The sequence below is a fragment of the Ailuropoda melanoleuca genome, chromosome 12 (genome assembly GCF_002007445.2).
Source record: "Ailuropoda melanoleuca isolate Jingjing chromosome 12, ASM200744v2, whole genome shotgun sequence".
Classification (NCBI taxonomy): domain Eukaryota; kingdom Metazoa; phylum Chordata; class Mammalia; order Carnivora; family Ursidae; genus Ailuropoda; species Ailuropoda melanoleuca.
Genome location: NC_048229.1, coordinates 35,051,106 through 35,072,943, shown reverse-complemented (window position 1 = coordinate 35,072,943; position 21,838 = coordinate 35,051,106). Strand labels below are relative to the sequence as shown.

The 21,838-nt window shown below is 58.5% G+C and overlaps 1 protein-coding gene across 3 annotated transcripts; it reads right to left on the bottom strand.

Moving 5' to 3' along the window:
• Nucleotides 1-951: 951 nt before the first annotated feature.
• Nucleotides 952-20,004, bottom strand: ATP1A3 (ATPase Na+/K+ transporting subunit alpha 3). 3 transcript variants are annotated; one of them, XM_019804555.2, is made up of 23 exons: nucleotides 19,865-20,004; nucleotides 15,553-15,642; nucleotides 15,361-15,420; nucleotides 14,809-15,012; nucleotides 13,220-13,333; nucleotides 12,972-13,106; nucleotides 12,382-12,499; nucleotides 11,973-12,241; nucleotides 10,266-10,464; nucleotides 10,079-10,188; nucleotides 9,862-9,996; nucleotides 7,924-8,116; nucleotides 7,438-7,613; nucleotides 7,214-7,350; nucleotides 6,772-6,922; nucleotides 6,523-6,691; nucleotides 3,815-3,969; nucleotides 3,615-3,738; nucleotides 2,719-2,864; nucleotides 2,206-2,336; nucleotides 1,749-1,850; nucleotides 1,191-1,282; nucleotides 952-991 (listed from the first exon to the last, which is right to left on the bottom strand). In XM_019804555.2, exons 1-23 carry the CDS (start codon nucleotides 19,868-19,870, stop codon nucleotides 963-965), a joined length of 3,045 nt encoding a protein of 1,014 aa, XP_019660114.1. In that variant the 5' UTR covers nucleotides 19,871-20,004; the 3' UTR covers nucleotides 952-962. The 3 variants fall into 3 exon arrangements, with proteins under 3 accessions (XP_019660114.1, XP_019660113.1, XP_019660115.1); XM_019804554.2 differs by having other exon boundaries at nucleotides 15,553-15,681; nucleotides 19,865-19,885; XM_019804556.1 differs by lacking the exon at nucleotides 19,865-20,004 and adding an exon at nucleotides 18,867-18,887.
• Nucleotides 20,005-21,838: the final 1,834 nt, after the last annotated feature.

Here is a 21,838-nt window from a genome sequence, read left to right as displayed (position 1 = left end):
TCCGATGCTTGACTGACTGAGCCACCTGGGCACCCCACAATGTCATTTTAAAAATCATTGAGCTGTGCCCTTAAGATTTTTGCACTTCACTGAAAGTTCGTCTCAATAAAAAGAGCGAGAGAATAGCACATACTTAGAGGTTGGACACCTGAGGTTCAGATCCCAGATTTGTCACTTCTCGGCTGTGTGGCCTTGACCAGGTCACTTTCCCTCTCTGTGCCTCACAGCTTGTGAGGATTGAATGAGCTGAGGCACAAGAGGGCAGAGCACAGAGCAGGCACTCAGGGAATCACCATCATCACCATCGTTGTCATCATTGTCACCAGTATTGTCCCCCGTTCCCCTTCCTCCTCCAATAGGAGAGGATTCCCAGTCTGACTCCCTGCCTCTTCCTTGTTCTGACTTCATAATCCCACTGCCTGGTGATTTGAAGCCGCTCTCATTGTAACCTTGGTTGAGTCTAACACCCCATGACCCAGTGACTCTGTGATTCCATGGCTCCTGGGGTAGTGTGGATCACCCGGCCACGGGAGCCAGCACTGGGGACGCCACCCCCCCACCCCCGGGGCCAGAAAGCAAGCACGACACACGCGGGCTTCTCTCTCCCCACTGATATATTTGATAATTGTCCAGAACCAGAGATGGCATCAGTCGGGGGTGAGGGGGAGTAAAAAAGAGCCCAGGGAGGGGGCGCAGAGGGGGTGGGGAGGAAGGGGTGAGGAGACGGAGAGGAACAGTGACACAGAAAAGAGAGAGGGGGAGATGGGGTCCAGGGGAAGGTTGGAGAGAGAAGCCAGCCAGAGGGGGGAGGTGGGGAGGCAGGAGATAAATTGAGGGGGCAGGGGCCAAGGTGGGGCCATGGGGAGAGAGGGCCCCTCCCCCAGAATACAAAATGGGGGGACTGGTGAGGGCTGTCCTGGGCTTGGGGGGCAGGGAAGAGATGGGCGATGTGGGGGGTGAGGTCAGTAGTAGGTTTCCTTCTCCACCCAACCTGGAGACAAAGAAAGAAAGAGAGAGAGAGAGCCATGGAGAAGGGCACGGGACAGAGACAGAGAGGAGGGGGACCGGAGAGCCAGGAAGAGAGAAGGGACGTGGGGGAGACAGAGGGGTCAGAACAGTGCTCTGCCCGCAGCCCCTCCCCCTGCGCCCCTGCCCCCCAGCCTCGCCCTCCACCCCGGGAACCCCCTCACCCCCGGGGTTCCTGCGCAGGATGAGTTTGCGGATCTCGTCGTAGACGAAGATGAGGAAACTGTAAGGGAAGGCACAGAACCACCAGCTGGGCCTGCAGAGACAGAGAGCAGGAGAGCGTTGGTGACCGGTCTGTCCCAGGGGACACAGAAGCCAGAGAACAGGAGGGCCACCTTGGGGGGGATTCTCCCTTGTCCTCTGTGCCCACATGCAAGGGGCGCCCTGGCCCAGGCTGTGGGCTGGGGCCTGCCAAATGGCCCCCCTGAGAGCATAGCCCCCCCCCAGGGGAGGGCTCAGCGGGATCAGAACTCAGTCGGTGAAGCGGGTGGCTCTCGATCTCAGGGTTGTGAGTTTGAGCCCCACCCTGGGTGCAGAGATCACTTAAAGATAATAAAATCTTTGGGGGAAAAAAAAAAGAACAGGGCCTGTGATGGGGGGGTGCCCAAAGAGACAGCAGGAGAGGTGGGGCTTGAGACCCATGTGGGGCCTGGGAGGCTGTCCCACGGGGAAGGCCCCTAGGAGGGTCCGGGAGCAGGAGGCAGAGGGCGAGGGGCACTCACTTGAGAGGGTACATGCGGAGAGCCACGTCCATGCCAGGGCAGTAGGACAGGAAGGCAGCGAGCGCCGTCTCCTCAAACAGCCCGAAGATCAGGATCTTGTTCCTGGAGGCACAGGCAGGCGGGGACTCAGGACCTGACCCGGCCCCCAGCCCCACAGAGACAAGCAGACCCAGAGGTGGACGGAGACAGACAGCCCAGAGTCATGCAGACAGAGGGACGAACAGGGAGACAGAGAGATGGGAACAGAAGGAGAAAGGCAGACAGACAGAAACAGCAACACACAGACAGGCGGGGAAGGGGACCCCAAGTGACACCCCCCACACACACAGACAGAGAGACAGACGGAGAGAATGCACAATAGATGGGACCACTCGAGAGGAAATCCCTCAGGGGCAAAGACTGACATGTGGCACACGTGGGGAGGGACAGAACAGAGCCTCGTGCTGCCGGCCCTCACTTCATGCCCTGCTGGAAGACCGAGTTCCTCCGGGTCTTGCAGATGATCAAGTCGGCCCACTGCACGACCACGATGCTCACGAAGAAGGCCGTGTGGCACGTGAACTCCACCACCTTCCTCTGCTCGTAGGTCTGCAGGAGCGAGGAGAAGCGTGCAGGGCGGCAGTCAGCACACCCGCAGCCCAGCCCCTTCTGGGGACCCTCATGCCCCACCCCTGCGACCCCTGCACCGGCCCCAGGGCAGGCAGGGACTCTGTCCCGAGGAGGGGACTCCCCTCTGTGGCTAGTGGGTCAGATAACGGACCGAGGTCGTGAGCACCTCGGTGGGCTGGGCCAAGAGCGCCAGGAAGCCTGAGCCCCAGGCAGGGGTCTTGATGGGGCCCTTGGGGCTGAGGGGCCGTCTTAGGAAGCAGCCCCCCATGCCGCCGGGACAGCGGATGGGGCTCCTCCCTGCTGTGGGCAGGGGCGCTGACTGGGAGCCCCCCACCCAATGCTGCAGGGCCCGCCCACTCACCCACTGCTGCCCGTAACTGTCCTCCAGGTCATTGACGGTGCGGTCGTCCCAGTTCAGCCGGATGCCCACCAGGTTGCTGGGCAAGAAACCATTTTCTGCCAGGATCACAAAGTAGGAAAAGAAGCCACCGAGAGCCTGGATCATTCCTGGGGGGTGGGGAGGAGATGAGAAAAGGCTCAGGTTGGAGCCAGCAGGCAGCCCAGGGCACCTCGGAGACCCTCTGAGACTCCCACTGGGAGATGGTGGGGGAGGCTACGTCAGAACCCGGGCCTGAGCGTGAGCACCTGCCATGGGCCACCTGGGACAGGAGCCTCAGGGAAGGGACTCACCTGGAGGGTCTCTCCCACCTGACCCAGGCCACCCAAACACCAGGGAGTCCCTGGGAACCCCTAGGTTTCAGTCTGACAGGCTCCCCCATGCAGGAAAGATCTCCCTGGGCCTCTGACCACCACCATGAAGCCTCTGCTTTCTGGAACATTCCCAGCAACGAGGAGCTCAGCACCTCCAAGACCCCGCACAGGCACCTCCAGCAGCAGGTTCAGAAGGAGGTGGGAAGGGATGGGGTTCACTCCTGCCCGCGGAGTACTCACGGGTTGATCTTGTCTTTCCCACCATGGAGGCAGGGGGAGCAGTGGGCTCTGCAGTGGCCAGCCTGGGGCCAACCTGATCTGCTGCTCGGTGTCCCATGTGCTCCCCAGAGGCACCCCCAGGCCTGTCCTCCACCTGTACTGGCCCTGCCTTGGAGAGCACCACCCATCTGCAAGTCACTCCTCCCAAACCTCCAGGACCAAATCCTGCTTTCACCCCACTCATCCAACACAAGGTTCCAGAGTGCCCACTATGGGCCAGGCACTGGCCATCCAGCCATAAACGAGGTGGGGTCCCCGAGTCCTCACCGATCTGCCCATAGGCCATGCTGATGAGCCTCTCATTGACCAGTTTGTCGGTGCGGGGGTTCCTGGGCTGTCTCTTCATGATGTCACTCTCTGCAGCCTCGTATGCCAATGAGATGGCAGGGACCTGGGCAGGAGAGGCCACGTGAGCTGGAAGTAGGGGACCCTCCCCTCCTGGGGCCCAGAGGATGGCGGAGACTCACCATGTCAGTGCCCAGGTCGATGCAGAGGATGGTGATGGTGCCCAGAGGCAGTGGGATGTTGGCCATGATGAACAGCAAGAAGGGCGTGATCTCAGGGATGTTGCTGGTCAGGGTGTAGGCGATGGATTTCTTCAGGTTGTCGAAGATCAGGCGGCCTGGGGCAGGGGCAGTCTCAGATCCCGGGCATCCGGGCCCCCGCCCCTTCCCTGCCCTGTCCCAGAGTCCTTTCCAATCCACCCTCCCACCTGCCCACCTTCCCACGCAAACATCCAACCAGGGCATCCCATTCAAACGTTCTTGAAATGTAGCCATTTGGGAAGACTGGCATTTCGTATTAAAGTTAAACAGCCCCTTACTCTATTGACCCATTAATCCTACTCCTAGATTTGAAGGAGTGTTCATGTCCACCAAAGAGCGAGTACGAGAAGGTTCACCACAGCGTTAGTCCCCCTCGCCGAAACACAGAACCGACCGCAATGCCCATCGGCATGGGAGTGGATAAATGAACTACAGTCCCTCCATACTACAGAATACCCCTCAGCAAGAAAAAGGAACGAGCAACTGACACACCCAACTCCACGGATGAATTTCACAGATGTTATTTCGAGCGAAAAAAGCTAGACACAAAAGGGCTCATATCACATGACTCCGTGTGAGGTTCGGAACTACTGCATCGTGCTAAAAGTCAGGGTATGGCTTATGTCTGGGAGGGGAGCTATGGGCTGGAGAGAACCTGATGAAACCCTAACAGGGCTGGAAATGTTCTTTATCTTGGTCGAGGTCTGGTGGTCGCATGGGTGTGTACGCGTGTAAAAATTCATCAAGCTGCCCAGCTTACTGTATGCATGTCATATCTCAATACAAACTCAATCAGTCCAGTGTGTATAGAGTAAAAAGAAGCTGGGGGCGCCTGGGTGGCTCAGTTGGTGAAGCGTCTGCCTTTGGCTCAGGTCATGATCCCCGGGGTCCTGGGCCCGAGACCAGCATGGGGCTCCCTGCTCAGCGGGGAGTCTGCTTCTCCCTCTGACCCTCCCCCCTCTCGTGAGTTCTCTCTCTCTCAAATAAATACATAAAATCTTTAAAATAAAAAAAAATAAAAGAAGCTAAAGATTAACCCAGCCAGCACCCCCCCCACCCTCCCAGGTGCGCTGAGAGGCACGAGCAACAAGATACGTCATTCATGTGGAACAGAAAGGCGGGCTGCGCAGTGGTAGGAATGCTCTGATCGCCTTGGTGTAAAAGTAAGACCCCCTCTTTCCTATTCCTGCCGTGCACGCTCTGCCTTCCACAAACTCCCGGTACTGACGGAGGAAATTACTGAAATGTGCTTCAACACAATCCAGTGTGTGTTGAGACAAACACGATGGGCCCCGTGCGGTGATGGTGCTGGGGGATGGGGACGTGGGGGTTCACGATGCTCTTTGCTCTGCGGTATGCCTGGAATTTCCCCTCCTGGAAGTTAAACTTGGTGGGTTTTTTTCCCCCCCACCTCCGAGAAGCCTGCCTTGCCCACCCCTATCTGGGTAGGACCACGGTTATTACCTATCATGACATCCTACTTGTTGGCTTCCTAGCACCTGCCACCATTTACAGCTGTTTGTCATGTTGTGTTTGTGAACTTGTCTAAAGCTGCCCCTCCCAGCTCCTGTAGGGGAGGGACAGTGTCCGCTCTGCTCAAAACTCTCTCTCCAGCACCAGGCAAGAGACGCAAGGTGGGAGCCCGATACAGGTGGGAAGCCTGTCTGCAAGGTGTGACCGGTGTATCCGTAAGGCTGTGCACTGCAAACCATAGATGTCTCGGGGAAGAAGAAAGGGTTAACCACAATGTCTTCTGGGACAAAGGAGGCAACGATAAGAGCATTTAATTTGTTACTTCAGGCTCAGCTTTATCGTTTGCATTCTCTTTTATCATGCATTATTTTTTTTTTTACCCTGGGGACATTTCAAACTGAGAGAGGAACTGGAAGGAAATGCACCACAGCATGAATAGGGATTATTTCTGGATGGCGAGGTTATGGGTGATTCCAATTTTCCTCTTAATGCTTGTCTACATTTCCTATAATTATCGGGAATTGCTCTGATGATCAGAATAAAATTAAATATGAACAAGTTCCATCTGTGGCCACATCGAGGCCCATCAGGAGGCGGTGGTGCCCGTTGGCTCTGCAGCCTGGGCTCGGTGTCCCCGGCCCCACACACGGGCTCCCTCCCAGCGCCTGGCCTGTTCATGCTCCATTCCTCTGTCCGCAGCTCCCTTTCCTGGCACTACCCTACCTGTACGTTCCAGATCGGCCCTTGGGATGCTGTATAGTGACTCCTGTCCATTCTAGAGGCTTCCTTGCCGCCCGGACCCCAGGCTGGGTGAGGGACCTCCACAGGGCTCCCGAAGGACCCTCGGCTTCCCCGTGGTCTGACTCACAGGCGTTTTCAAAATGCTTTCTACGTCTGCCTCGCGGGCCAGACTGCCCTACAGTGGGCGAGGCTGGGCCCCAGAAGGGCATCAGCTCAGCCCTGTCCCCAGGGAGCCCCCAACCCCACTGTGGGGGAGGAAGACTGGAAAAGATGGGCTTCAGGCTCCACCTGGGGCTCGGAATGATTCTGGTTATCTCCCTACTGCGCATTCCGCCACAGCCCTGGCCGGTGCCTCCAGCACTTCTCAGGGCCTCCTGCAGGAGCCCCAGTCTGCAGGACCTCCCCAGCCAACTCACCTTCCTCCACACCCGTGACGATGGAGGCAAAGTTGTCATCCAGCAGAATCATGTCCGCTGCCTGCTTGGACACGTCCGAGCCGGCAATGCCCATGGCCACCCCGATGTCTGCCTTCTTCAGGGCGGGGGAGTCGTTCACGCCATCCCCGGTCACAGCCACAATGGCTCCCTGGAGGGAGAGGGGGTGAGGAGGACGCCCAGAGGCCTGGCCCCAGCCCCCTCCTACAAGGGGCCTCAGCCCAAGCACACCTGTCTCTGACAGCCTTCCACAATAATGAGCTTCTGCTGCGGGGACGTGCGGGCGAAGACAATCTCTGTGTGGTTCTGCAGGATCTCGTCGATTTGCTCCGAGGTGAAGTCCTTAAGATCAGTGCCATGGATCACACAGGCCTTGGCATCCCTGGGAAGAGGAGGGAGCTGGTCAGGACACATGGGGACAAATGGACAGACGGCCAGGCAGGCCAAACCCACAAACAGGAGAGGCAGGAGGGCCGGGTTCTGAAATCGAGGCTCAGGAAGTGTAAGTGACTTGCCCAGGGTCACACAGCTCGTGGGCAGCGAAGCTCAGATGCAGACCTGCCCCACGCTGCCCGTCCTCACACGTGGAGGGGGCGCGGGGCCCAGGTGCTGAGAGCCAGAGGAAGGGGGACAGGCTGTCCTGGAGGGAGGCTGGGGCGGGGAAGCGGCTCACCGAGGGTTGACCTGGCTGACGGGAATGTTGAGCCGGGCAGCGATGTCCTCCACTGTCTCGTTGCCCTCGGAGATGATGCCCACACCCTTGGCGATGGCCTTTGCCGTGATGGGGTGATCACCCGTGACCATGATGACCTGTGGGCATTGTTTGGGGTGGTCCAGCCTCACCGCTGGCCCCCGGGGGGCCCCCGGCCCCACCTCCCCCGCTGCCCCGGGCCACACCTTGATGCCAGCGCTACGGCACTTGCCCACGGCGTCGGGGACGGCCGCCCGGGGCGGGTCGATCATGGACATGAGGCCAACGAAGCAGAGGTTGTCTGTGGTGAAGTTCACATCGTCGCAGTCGAAGGCAAAGCCCTTGGGGAACTGCTCCTCGGGCAGGTAGTAATGGCAGAAACCTGATGGCAAGACAGGGTGGGGGCATGAGGGCTCCAGCCTCAGACAGCCATGCTCCTGCCCATAGCTCTTGGCCGCCGGGGTCCCTGCCGTCAGGGTAGCCCCAGCCAGGGACACAGTCTGTCAACATTCTTCCCCTAAAGATGCCTCCCCCTCTCGTTCATACACACACTCACTCATTCATTCATGCATTCACGGTGCATTCTGGGAGGCCTTATTCTAAGCCAGGCTCCGGGCAGCCTCAAGGGACCCCCCCGCCCCGAGCTGGCCCAGCCCCTGCCCCACATCAGCACCCCCCCCCGAGGTGCGCACCCAGCACGCGCTCGCCCAGGCCACCGAGCTCGAGGTAGGCATTCTGGAAGGCCTCCTTCATCTCCTCGTCCAGGGGCTGCTCCTTGCCCTGCAGCAGGATGGTGGAGCAGCGGTCCAGGATACGCTCGGGCGCGCCCTTCATCACCAGCAGGTATCGGTTGTCGTTGGGGTCCTCAGTCTCATGGATGGAGAGCTGTGGAGAGGGCGGGCATTCCTGAGCCTTGGCGGGACCCAGCTGGGGAACAGGACAGCCCCCAGCCCCCCGCCTGAGCCATGGGAGCCAGGACAGACCACAGCCGGGGCTCCCCCATAATGCACTGCCCCAAACTCTCTACCCAAGAGATCGCCATCTGGTTCTCGGAGTCTCTCACAGAGATCTCGGCTCACCCCTGCCATTTCTGTCTCTCTATCTCACAGATGTTTCTGCCCATGGGGCTTGCTCACAGAAATCTCTCTCCCTGCCTCACCCGGCTTCCTCTCATCCCACATCTGACCTATCACCAAATCTGCTCAGCTCACCTCTCAAATACACCCAGATTCTGACCTCTTCTCACCTTCCCTCTTGCCGACCCCATCTGGCCACCCCCATCTCTCAGAGGAAATATCACACTGAGTGTCTATGCCTGCCCGCCCCAGCCCATAATACTTCCTCCCCACCGCAGCCAGGAGGATCCTTTAAGAAACGTGAGTCTGTGGGAAACGGGGCAGCCACTTTGGCAAATAGTCTGACAGCCCCCCCAAAAGACTACAGGAGAGTTACTACACGAGTCAGCACCCAAGAGACACAGCAAGTGTGTCCACACAGAAATGTGTGCATGAAGTTCCCAGCAGTTCACACTGTAGCGCAAAGGGGCGAACGACTCGAATGTCCATCAGCAGCTGGAGGGATCAAGAAACTGTGCACTATGCCAGCAGTGCAACATTACCCAGCCAGAGAGAGGTCTGGGGTACCAGCACACACCACAACATGAACGAACCTTGAGAACATCACACGATGGCAAAGACGTCCATACCATTTATACAAAATGGCCAGAACTGGCCAACGCCCAGAGACAAAGTAGACGAGCGGTTGCTTCGGGATCAGGGAGATGGGGGAGAGGAGGGCAATAACTAAGGAATGTGAGACTTCCTTTTGACAGGATGGAATGTTCCCTAATTGTGGAGCGATTGCATGTATCTGTGACATTTATGTCGGTGATCTATGATATATGAATTATATCTCAGTGAAACTCTTTTAAAAAACATGAGTCAGCTCCCATCTCTCCTCTGCACAGAGCTCATGTTCCTCTTAGAGTCACATCCGAGTCCCCTCCACGGCCCATGAGCCTCATGGGACCCGGCCAGACACCCACTGTCCTTACCTCCAGCACACTCCCAGGCTCCCTGCTCCACCACCCTGCCTGCCTGGTTGTTGTTCAGATGCATCAATACACTCCTGCCTCAGGGCCTTTGCACGTGCTATGCCCACTGCCTAGAATACTTTTGCCCCAGACACCTGCAGCCAGCATATTCCGTATTTCCTCATGCCTTTGTCATGGACTGTCTTCCAGCACTAGAGCGTAAGTTCCATGAGAGGAGGGACTTCACTGTTTCACTCACTGCCATGGGTACCCCAGCACCAAAAACGTGCTCCTGACATGCACTGGCTGCACAAGCGAATATTGGTGGAATGAATGGGAGCTCCCTGGCTGCAGGAAGGTCCTTACGCCTCTGCCTCCCACTCTAGCAGAGACCTTGCTCTCACTACTCCTGGGTCAGCCTGTTCCTTACCTAACCGGGTAGACACTATCACGCCCATTTCACAGATGGTGAAACCAAGGCTCTGGAAGGTTAGTAACTTGTCCAAAGCAAGGGGGGCAGTGGCGCAGAGGTGACTGCTTGCAGGCGTGATCAAGACACCGAGGTCCAGGCTAGCTCTCCTAGACAGCCCGGCAGTACCTGGTACTTGTTGGTGGAATTGAAAGGAATCTCAGCCACTTTCTTGTTCCGTTCGCGCATCAGCTTCACAGAGCCAGAGGACAGCTCGATGCACTTGAGCAGGGCAGACTCAGAGGCATCCCCGGCCACATCCCTCTGGGGGAACAGAGGGCCGTCAGAGCAGAGCAGTGGCGGTGGCCACGGGCAGGGCCAAGGCGAGGGGGGCAGCTGGACGTACCTTGAGCACAGGGATGTTGTCCTGACCTCCCTTGAAGACGGCACGGTTGCAGAGTCCGGCAATGTGGGACAAGGCCACCCAGGTGTGCGAGCTCTTGTCGAACGAGGTGCCTGAAGGAGGCACATGTCCCCTGTCACAGCGCCTTGGGGCCAGACCCCCTCGGTCCCTGCCGGGGCTCCACCCTCACCTGACTGGTCCTCGGTGGTGTCGGCCTCATGGATCTGGTTGTCAAACCACATGTGGGCAACCGTCATGCGGTTCTGGGTGAGGGTCCCTGTCTTGTCCGAGCAGATGGTGGATGTGGAGCCCAGGGTCTCAACAGCCTCCAGGTTTTTTACCAGGCAGTTCTTCCGCGCCATGCGCTTGGCCGTCAGCGTCAGACACACCTAGGGGACGCATCAGGGGCGGGCCAGTCATTGGGGGGAGCCGGGTGGCAGGCTTGCACCGGCAACACGAGCGCCAACGACACACCTGCCCGGCCCAGCAGCAACCGCGTGGCCCGGGAAAGGAAAGAGCGCTGCCCCCAAACATCAGACAACAAGACAGACACACACAGAAGAGTGTTGCCGTCCAGCAATTCCATCCCAAGGTACGGACCGACAAAAGCGGGCTTGGATGTGCCCCCAAAGACAGCTACTGCTCTGGGCACACCGGCAACCCTTATAATTGGCAATGCAAACATCTACTAACAACGGAAGGGATAAATAAACTGCAGGAATAAAAGATGGAATAATATGCAGCAACGAGAAAGAGCAGGCTCCTGCTGCTTGCACCTGCATGGGTGAAGTTCAAGGGCATCGTGTCCAGCACGAAACTGAGCCGGAAACAAGGGTTTGTATTTGATTATTCCATTGCTATGCAGTGATGCTGCTGGAAGCCAGCGTAGGGGTTACCTTTGGGTTGGGGGAAAGAAGCTGGACAAGGTCTCAAGGGGGTTTCTGGGGAACTCAGTCTGCGTGCTGCCCACACGCACGTGCCCAGACTCACAGCCGGGGCGTCCATATGCATGACACCACGTCTGTAAAAAGCCTTTGACCTACCCTGGCTTTGAACATGCTAATGGGGAAATCGTGGCAGGATGCATTAAGTAAAAAGAAGCAAGCAGCAGAGAATTTCTGGGACGGCCGGGTCTATGTGCCGTGAAGACAGCATTGAACCGCAGGCTGGAATACGCCCACACCAGCCGGGCAGCAGTGCAGACAACGCTCTTCTATGGTGGGGCTGACCGATGAGCAGCAGGGCGGTGGGGGGCTGGCATTATTTTATCGTTTAACTATTTTAGTGTATTATTTGGACCTTTTACCATGAGGATATACTTCTTTTTTTTTTTAAGATTTTATTTTTAAGCAATATCTACATCCAACGTGGGGCTCAAACTCACAACCCCAAGATCAAGAGTCATATGCTTTCCTGACTGAACCAGCCGGGAACCCCATGAGGGTGTACTTCTTAATTGTGTAAGTTAACTTAGAAAGTGGTAGGACTGACGGGGCTCCTGGGGGGCTCAGTCGGTTGAGGCTCCGACTCTCGATTTCGGCTCAGGTCATGATCTCAGGGTCGTGGGATCGAGCCCTGTGTTGGGCTCTGTGCCGAGCAAGGAGTCTGCTTGAGATTCTCTCTCTCCCTCTGCCCCTCCCCCTGCTCATTTACTCCCCCCACCTTCTCAAAAGAAAAAGAAAAGAAAAAAAGAACATGATAGGCTGTTCGCCCTTCATGCCTTGCAGTGTGCCTCGAGATTTTTGTTCATTTTGTTAAGAAGGCCTTCTGAGTCCCCAGACCCAGTCATTCAAGATCTAGGAGGCTCGGCCCTCAGTGTGCAAGGTGTCCTCCTCAGGAACACGGCAGTCAGACCCCCAGACCCCTCCTCCCTCAGACGTGGGGCTCCGGCCCTTACAGTGACAGTGGCCAGCAGGCCCTCTGGGACATTGGCCACGATGATGCCGATGAGGAAGATGACAGCCTCAAGCCAGGTGTATCCGAGAATGAGGGACAGGATGAAGAAGGAGACGCCCAGGAAGACAGCCACGCCGGTGATGAGCTGGATGAAATGCTCGATCTCGATGGCGATGGGTGTCTTGCCCACCTCCAGGCCTGAAGCCAGCGTGGCAATGCGGCCCATGACAGTGCGGTCACCCGTGGCCACCACCACGCCGCGAGCTGTGCCTGTGGGGCCAGAGGGGAGGAGGCTGAGCTGGGGATGGGGTCTCAGCGAGGTTCAGAGGGACCCCAAGTCCCAGACACACATCTCTCTGTCTGGACCAGCCCTGCCCCAACCTGGATGCCCCCACCGTGCCCTGCCGCACCTTCCACGCAGTTGGTAGAAAAGAAGGTAATGTTCCGAGTCTCCAAGGGGTTGTCGTGTGTGCAGTCAGGAGAGCGGGTCTGCGGTTCTGATTCGCCGGTCAGGGAGGAGTTGTCCACCTGAGGATGGGTGGAGGGAAAGAGGGCCCAGCCCTGTGTCAGGGAGCACCTGTCCAGATGACACTGGGGCTAGGGCTGTATCCGTGGAGGTCATAACTAGAAGCCTGGACACCTGGGTGAGTGAGTGGTGTCCGGGGGGTTAGAGGCTGGGCTCTTGAAGGTGGGAAGCAGAAGCTTTTTGCCAAGGTCTAAGGTATCGATGGGTCTGGGGGGGGTGGGGAGCAGGGGCCTGGACTCCTGGGTCTGAGGGAGGAGGGACTGGGGGCCTAGACCCCTGGGTCTGAGGGAGGAGGGGGCTGGGGGCCTGGAACCCTGGGTCTGAAAGAGAGGAGCCTAGGGCCTGGACTCTTAGTTCTGAAGGAGGAGGGGGCTGGGGGCACGACTCCTGAGTCTGAGGGAGGAGGGGACTGGGGGCCTGGACCACAGAGCCACTCCAGGAAGGACAGAGCTGGGCCTCAGGTCCTGGTCCCACCTTGCAACCATGGGCTGAGATGATTCGTAGGTCGGCCGGGACTCGGTCTCCACCCTTGATCTCCACCAGGTCCCCAACCACTACCTCCTCAGCGTTCACCTGCATCTTCTCCCCCTCACGGATCACCAGGGCTTGCTGGGGGCGGAATGGAGAATAGTCAGCACCCCAGCTCTCCGCCTGGGCTTGGATGGCACACTTCACCCCCACCCTCCTACTCCCACCTGACCCCTTCCGGGGCGCCCCCTCACCTGCGGAACCATGTTCTTGAAGGACTCCATGATCTTGGAGCTCTTGGCCTCCTGGTAGTAGGAGAAGCAGCCGGTGATGATGACCACAGCCGCCAACACAATGCCCAGGTATAGCTGTGGGGAGACACAGGGTCGTGCCTCAGAGCCGCTCCCTACCAGCCTCACCCCGAGATTTGTAGAATCCGGGAAGGGAACTCTGAGTCCACGGGGGAGGGGGGTGTCCATATTTGTGTGTCCGACCCCAGGCTGTGTCTACTTGAGGGTCCGTGTGTCTGTCTGCCTATTAACGTTAGGGTACCTCTTTCTGCACATGGGTGCGTTTGAATCTCTAGGTCAGTCCTTCTCTTGATTTTGTGCGTCCATCTGTCTGTCTTTCTGTCTGCATTGCAGAATCTGAGTGTATGCTATTATCCGTCCATGTGTCTGTCTGTGTTTAAGTCAGTGTGTCTGTCCGACGGTCTGCATGCCTGGCTTTAAATCTATGGGACTGGGGCACCTGGGTGGCTCAGTCGTTAAGCGGCTGCCTTCGGCTCAGGGTGTGATCCCGGATCCATGGGATTGAGCCCCACATCAGGCTCCTCCACTGGGAGCCTGCTTCTTCCTCTCCCACTCCCCCTGCTTGTGTTCCCTCTCTCGCTGGCTGTCTCTCTCTGTCAAATAAATAAATAAAATCTTTAAAAAAAATAATGAATTTATGGGACTGTTTGTGTTTGAGTCTCTGTATGTGGATTTCTGTCTCTCTGTCACTCTCTCTTGGTCTGCCTGGGTCTGAGACTCCGCGTCTATCTGCCTGTTTAGGTTTTAATTTCCCTTTTTTTTTTTTTAAAGTTTTATTGATCAATTGATTTTCGTAATCTCTACACCCAACATGGGACTCGAACTCAGGACTCTGAGATCAAGAGTCACACACTCCCCCGACTTAGCCAGCCAGGCTCCCCGAGTTTTAATGTCTGGGAATACAATCTGTCTCTGCTTGACTGGTGGGTCAGTCTGTCTGTCTGCAGGCTAGGCCTGCAGCTCTGTGTGTGTCTGAGTTCCTGGGTCTGTCCATCCACGCCTGTGTCTGTGCCTGTGTGTCTGAGTCTATGTCCAGCGTGATGGTGTTGACTCTGCATGTGTGTGCACGTGCGTGTGCAAGGATCTCCATGTGGTCAGTGTGTGGGTCTGTGTTTATGGGCACGGGGTCCGTTGAGACCGCGTCCCCCTGTGTGTCGCCTGCATTGCGGGAGGGGTCCTGACAGAGCAGCAGCTGGATGCGCCTGGCTCGCTACGTGAGTGCACTCCCTTTTGGGAGGGACCTTTCAGGTGATGACCACCTGGTGGTGTTTGCCCCCGAGGCCACCGGGATCACAAAGCCCTGGGACAGAGCCTCAGCTCACACACACCACACGGCACACAAGTTACTTGGCTTTACTGAGCCTCAGTTTCCTTAGACCTTCTCTGGTTCTCTCACCGAGTGATTATGCAGGTCCGATGAGGGAGAGCGGGGGAGTGGGCTTTGAGAAGCCAGAAGGGGCAGGAGACACGGGGCAGGGTGTGCGCCCCTAAACGTCCAGGCCCTGGCACAGAGCAGGGTGGAGGGCACTCACATTGTCACCCGAGGGGTCGTCCTCTGTGCCCGCCTGGATGCCATAGGCCAGGAAGCAGAGGATGGCTCCAATCCACAGCAGGATTGAGAAGCCCCCGAAGAGCTGGCGGCAGAACTTGACCCATTCTGGGGTGGTAGGTGGTGGTGTGAGCGCATTAGGCCCATCCCGGGCCAGGATCTCTTGAGCTTTGCTGTGGGTCAGACCCTGGGGGACACAGGACTCACACAGAACCCTCCCTGAGCCACCTTGGTACCCCAATGCTTCACCCCAAAGCACCCCAGGCCCCCAGCCCCTCCTCCCTCAGACCCAGGGGTCCAGACCCCCAGCCACTCCTCCCTCAGACCCAAGGGTCCAGGCCCCCAGCCCCTCCTCCCTCAGATTCAGGGGTCCAGACCTCCAGTCCCTCCGCCCTCAGACTAAGGGGTTCAGGCCCCAGCCCCTCCTCCTCAGACCCAGGGGTCCAGACCTCCAGCCCCTCCGCCCTCAGACTAAGGGGTCCAGGCCCCCCAGTCCCTCCTCCCGGAAGCCCTCCTCCTTCAGGACCAGCCGCACCTGCACACAGTCTGTGTTGTATTTCCGGCAGACCTCTTCCACTGACATCTTGTGCTCTGTCTGAGGAACGAGAGTTTGGTGGGAGGCAGTGAGAGCCAAGGCCTTTCAGGGGCTGGGGCAAGACCTGAGAGGCCCATCCCCGGCCACATCTCTGCTCTGGGCGGGTTTGTGGGCGCAAAGGGTGGGGCTTACCATAGCCACCTCCTTCTTGAGGTCATCCAGGTCCCTGCGCTCTTTGGTGCCCTTGCTCTTCTTGGGCGAGCCCTTGTCATCTTTCTTGTCCTGCGAGGTGGCGACACGATAGCTGTCAGAGCCACCAGACTGTGGGCGAGAAGGGGTTACAAGGGGGACACCGGCCCTCCGGGCCCCTGCCCCGGCCTGCTTCTGTACAGGTGTGCGCCTTGGGCAGGGTCTGGCTCTGGGGGTCACCGTCTGTCTGTCAGGGCTTGCCTGCACCTCCCTGTCTCTGCCCTGTGTCTCTGAGTGGTTGTCTCTCAGAACCCATGGGTCTCGTCTCTTCTATTGGCCTCACTGTCTCTGGTGCCATGTTGTCTCTGGGTCTCTGTCCCTGAGGGTCTCTGTCCAGGTCTGTCTGTGCTTCTGTGTCTCTCTGTTTCTCTGCCTGTCTCTGTGGTTCTCTCTCCTTCAGTCACTTGGTGTCTCTTTCTCCCTCCTCCTGGGCCTGTCCCAGCTCTGAGAGTGTCCGGAGGTCTCTTGCTTTGCCTGTATTCCTCTATCTCTGGGTCTATCTCTCTCAGTCTCTGTTTGTCCCGTTCTGTCTTGTTGTTCTTTTTTGTCTCTCTGTCTCCTACCTCTTTATCTCGCCATCTCTGTCTCTCTGTGGCTGTTTCTCTCCCTGCTCTCTCTCCTTCGTCACTTTATGTCGTCTGTCTCTTTGCCTCTAAGTCTCTCAGCACGTGTCTCTGTATAATTCTGTCTGTCTGACTGATCTCTGGCTCTGTATGTCTCTCTGTCTCATACAACGTCTGTCTGCATCTCTTGAACGATCTCTCCTGGTATCTGGCTAAGTCTCTCTCTGGTTCTCTCTGGGTTCCCGTGTCTCTCCAAGTTGATGTGTTACGTGATCTCAGACTGTCTCTGAGTGTCAGTATTTCCACCTCCATGTCTTTCTCCACCCTTCTCTCTGCCATTCCCTGTCATGAGTCTGTCTTCAACTTTCTAGCTGTGTCCTCCTCTGGAATGCTTCGTGTGTCTCTCCCTCTTCGCCTCTCCTGTTTCAACCAACCGCCTTGTCTGTCTCTGGCTGTCTCACTCTACAACCTTCCTGTCTATCTGTCTCTCTCGGGTGCATCTCGGCATCTCTGTCCTTCCAGCTCCAGGTTTCCCCCTCCTGTCACTCTCCCTGTCTTCTCTACCCAGCTCTTTTCCTGGGCTCCTTTCCACAGCCCCATGGGTCTCTCAAAGACAGGGAGAACCTGGGAGACCCCACAGGCCTGGCAGGGACAGAGGACAGGGTACTGCAGGTGTTGGTCACAGCTGGGACAAAAGCCCGGGAGGCAGCCTGCTATGCACCAGGATGGTGGCCTGGCTGGATACCCAGCCAGTCCCGAAGGCCTTGACTGACAAGCTGTGGGCCCTGGCCTCTCTCTCGGGGGTTGGTGGCAGCCACAGACAGCTTTGAACAGGGGATGGGCAAGGTCAGGGCTCTGGAGGGCAGACTAGGAGCTGGCTAGGATTTGGGGTACAGAAGCCCCAGGCCTGGCTTGAACTGGATGCAGTGTGAGGGGGTGAGGGAGGTTCCAGTCTGGGGGCTTGGGCAGATGGGGAAGGCAGTGTCCCTGGAGGCTGGCAGGAGGGGTGGGGCGAGGCCAGGTGCTAGAAGAGGTCTGCTGACAGATCCTGTGGGCCCAGAGCCAAGCTGGGATCCCAGGCTCAGGCAGCTCAGTGTTAATCCCCTTGTGACCTTGTAGAGGGCTGAGCTGCCTGCCGGCTGCCCCCAGACCCAGGCTGAGCCTGGGGGTTACTGCAGCCTGGAGGCCTGGGAGCCTCTGAGAGGGTTTAGGAGGGTGGGAGGGAGGCTTGGCCCTGGGCCAGCCCTGCAGCAACACTGTGTCTGACTCAAAAGCACGGAGGCCTGGGGCACAGGGAGGACATGCCTCCACTCCCTGCACCAGGAGGGGTCTTACCTGCCAACAGGGGTGGCCCCATGGATGGAGAGGTGTGGAGATAGAAGGTCATAGGGTCAAGGTAGAGAAAGGAGGGGGAAGGCAAGAGAGGAGAGAGATGGGGCCCTGGCAGGAGTGGGGGAGAAAACCAGCAGCCCACCCTTGAAACCTTGGGGAAGGCTGGGAGCCGCTGCTTGGAGGGAGGAAGGGCTCAGAGCCTGGATCCCTGGTCTGTGGGAGAAGGGGCCTGGGGGTCTTGGACTCCTGGGTCTGAGGGAGAGGGGCTGGGGAACGTGGACCCCTGATCTGAGGGAGGAGGGGGTTGGGGGCCTGGACTCCTGGGTCTGAGGGAAGACGGGCTGGGGGTCTGGACTCCTGGGTCTGAGGGAGGAGGGTCCTGGACTCCTAGGTCTCAGGGAGGAGGGGTTGGGGGCCTGGAGACCTGGGTCTGAGGGTGGAGGGGCTGGGGGCTCTGGACTCCTGGGTCTGAGGGTGGAGGGGCTGGGACACCCCAGTCCCTGGCAGGCAAGCCTTGGCTTCTGCTTGCCCTTGCTATGACCAGACTCCCTTGGGGGCGAGCTTCCATCTGTTGGAGGGGGAGCCGAGGCTTTCCCAGTCAAGGCAGGAGGCCCAGATGGGCGCACTGCAGGGCGGGAGCACCTCTGAGGGCGGGGGACACGCCTGTCTCGCTGCAGCCAGTCTCTGCAGCTCCTCACTATTTCCTGCTGTCCGCCTCCCCCTGACACCCGCCAGCTCACGCAGCTTCTGCACCTTGGCCAACCTCTCCCTCCCCCTCTCAGGGTGTCTGAGGCCTTCATCTCTGAGCATCTCTCTCTCCAGCTCCCTTGTGCTCTCTGCCTCCTCCTCCCACCCTTCAAGCTGACTTTGGTCGTCTCTGGATAGGAAATGTCTGTCCTTGGGTCTCCTAATCTCAGACTCAGCTTCTCTCTTTGTCTCTGATGTGTCTCTCCATGTCTTTGTCTCACCCATGTCTCTCTCTTCATGTCTCTCTGTGTCTCTCTTTGTCTCTACGTCTGTGTCTCTTTCTCTCTGTCTCTTTCAGAGCATCTCTCTGTCTCTGCCTATTTCTTTCGCTCTTTCCACAGGGTTCTGCCTCTCTGTCTGCAACCCATGTCTAAAGTGCCTCTCTTCTCCTGGCCCCTTTTCTTTTCCTAATGCCCCTCTTCCCTCCCTGGGGCATACAATGTCAGTCTCCTCCAATCTACCCACACCTCCCTCCTTCCATTCCACTTACCTGGAAGCCATCACTGACTCTCAAACCCCCCCCCCCCCGCCGTCTCCCAGTCCTCTTCCCACCCAATTCTTCTCCCCATCCCCCCTTACCCACCCCAAGCCACAGATCTGCAGCCCCACCCCCACCTCCATCCCTGGGCCCTTCAGCCTTCATCCGCCATCTTTCTCCCCATCCCTCATATCCCCTCTCCATTAGCCTTTCCCATCTCGACCCTCTGTCTTCTTCCTACCCAGCCCACCCGCCTCCTCCCACTCTCCCCCCATGGCCCCGCCCCAGACACCCAGGGAGGAATCCAGGGCTGCAGAGGGGATCAGGTGGTCAGCCAGGGAAGGAGGCGGCATCTGCTGGAGAGACTCACAGACAGACAAGGACACACGGACACAGAGGCAAGGGCATAGCCAGACATGCACGATACACTCCCCCCACCTCCCTACCCCCCACATGTGCACACATGCGCCTTCAGCCAGGCACTCAGTCTCCCTGCCACAGCTCTCCTACTTCTCCCAGCCCCCTCTCCATATCAGCTTCCCCAGATTAGGAACTGGACACACACCACATCCCCAGGCCACCCGCCGCACTGCAGAGCCCCCCCATCCAGGCCTGGAAGGAGAAAGAGAGGTCATCTGGTGTTCATCCCATAGCCTGGACCTGTCCCCACCCGGCCAGGGAAGCAGAGGGCTTTCAACACCCCCAGACACAAACACCAGCTCTCAGACAAACCCAGACACGAATGCAGACAGTCAGACACAACCTGGGCCACACGATCGCTGTCAGACGGTGCTGGCAGGACCTGACAGAGCCAAAAGCTCACACACGCGCACACGCACACGCACACATACGATAGAGCGTGCAACCGCACCAGGTCAGGCAGAGATGCCAAGGGCCGATTGGTGCCCCACGGACCCCGCACACAAAGACACGCTAACATACGCCACAGACCCCGCGGTCCCAGGCGGCCCCGCGCACACACTCAACCAGCGGCACAACCATACGGACGGGCCGGGTCCCCCGGACCTGGCCCCGGAGCGCAGGGGTTCCGGAGCCCCCGCCCCCCGCAGACACCCAATGTCACTGGACCCACAATGTCGCACACCCGCACGGCCCGGCCGGTCCGAGCACCTACCCCCATCTTGGCGGCTCCGGGGGAGAGGGGCGGACGGGCGGGGCGGGGGCCGGGGCAGAGGCCTCAGGGCGGGCTCAGGCGCGGGCTCGGGCTGGGGGGCCTCTGCAGCGCCCGCGCCTCGGTCCGCGCGTCGGTCCTGCCGGCAGCCCTCCCGCACAGAGTCTGCGGCGGCCGCCGCCTCCGCCTCCTCATATGCCCGCGCCCGCGGGGGGGCCGGCGCCGGCCAATCAGGAGCGCCGCCGCCCTGACGGATGGCCCGCGGCCCCGCCCCCAGTACTGCAGCTGTCCTCCCCGCCCCCCAGCCTCCGCAAAGTGGCGGCACCGCCAAGGGGGAGAGCTGCAGAAGGGGGGATCCCGGAGACCCCGCAATGAGGAACTTGGAGACCCCCGCAGTGGGGCGCTGAGGGAGAGAGCGCCCCGAAAATCCCCGCACTGTGGGGGTGTTGCCACAGGGAGAGGGGTGGGTTGGGAGACGTGGACACCGGGAGGGGGGAAAGCCCCTTATAAACCACCACAATAAGGAGGGGCACAGGGGACGGGGGGGGGCTGGAGACCTTGTTGGGGTGTTGTTCAGGAGGGGGAGCTGGAGGGGGCCTAAGAGGCAAGGAAGACCCTACAATTAGGAGGGGTGCTGCAGAGGGGAAAGGAGCCTTGAGGCCCCCTCACTAGTGTGCCCCCACACACAATGCAGAGTTATGCAGGGAGACACAACTGGGAGGGTACACAGAAGACACATCACAGCCAGAGGACCCCACCAAGCCTCACACTCACACACAACCATCACCCAGATAGCCCAGATGGGGAGGATGCACACGTCCACCACCCCATCACACACCAGCACAGTTTCACCGTCACATTCCAGAACACACCTGCATGGACCCTCAAACACATACTACACTACCCCATCACACAATGCCAGAGATTCACCAACATGTGGAAATAAAATGCACCCCCCATCACACCACAACAATTACAATCGCAGTCATAAAGGGCTATGTAGACTGACTCACACCCTCCAAACACTACATCACAGACATGCACATCACACACTCCACTGCACCTGGCCTTGTACCATTTCACAAAGAGACCCACAACCACGCAACCAGTAAACCCACAGACCAACATACCCACACTCGGCACCATCACACCCTCACAGGCCTCACACTCTCTCACACACCCCATGAGCCTTTGTGGTCCCTGCTGCAGTCACACAACACCACACACATAACCACACGCACTCCTCCCCAGGAAGCAGAAGTCCACAGGGCACAACTGCCAAAGCGTCACTAATTGTGAATGACAAAAAGGTGCACACAGACTCACACCCAGAACAATAATTCACAGAAACAGATCTCACGACACCATCCCACACACTTCCCACACTGCACACATCACATATTGCAGTGCTAACACAGACACCTGCAAACACGCCCCAGTGCCCCCACCCAGCCACACACGTCCCGTCTCAGTGTGTGTATGCACACGCACTCCAGGCCTGCCACATACACACAACACCCTATCAGCTGCCCATCGAAGCCTGAGCAGTCCCAGCCTCTCACCCCCACCCTTTGCTCTCTGAGGAACACCTCAGACTTTCCCTGGGGATTATAGAAAGGGCAGAGAGCAAGTGAAAGCCTGTCCCTGTCGCTTCCTCAGAATGTGGGTATCCTCCCCACCTGTGGGAGTGGAGGCCTGGGGGACACAGGCAAGGGCACAGAGTGAGCCTGGTGTGCATGGGGGATGGGTGGTGAAGGTTAAGGGCCTGATCAGGGAAATATGTGAAAGGCTAAAAGCCAGAGTGAGACACAAATAAAGAGAAACAGAGAGAGATTTAAAGCCAAAGAGAGACAAACACGGACAAGGAGACGGCCTGGGAGTAAAGGGGGGCAGGGAGTCAGCTTCCCTGGCTTTCCCCAGCACCCAGAGCCTCGGCCCAATCCTGTACTCTGACCCATCCCCATCCCTCCCCGCTGT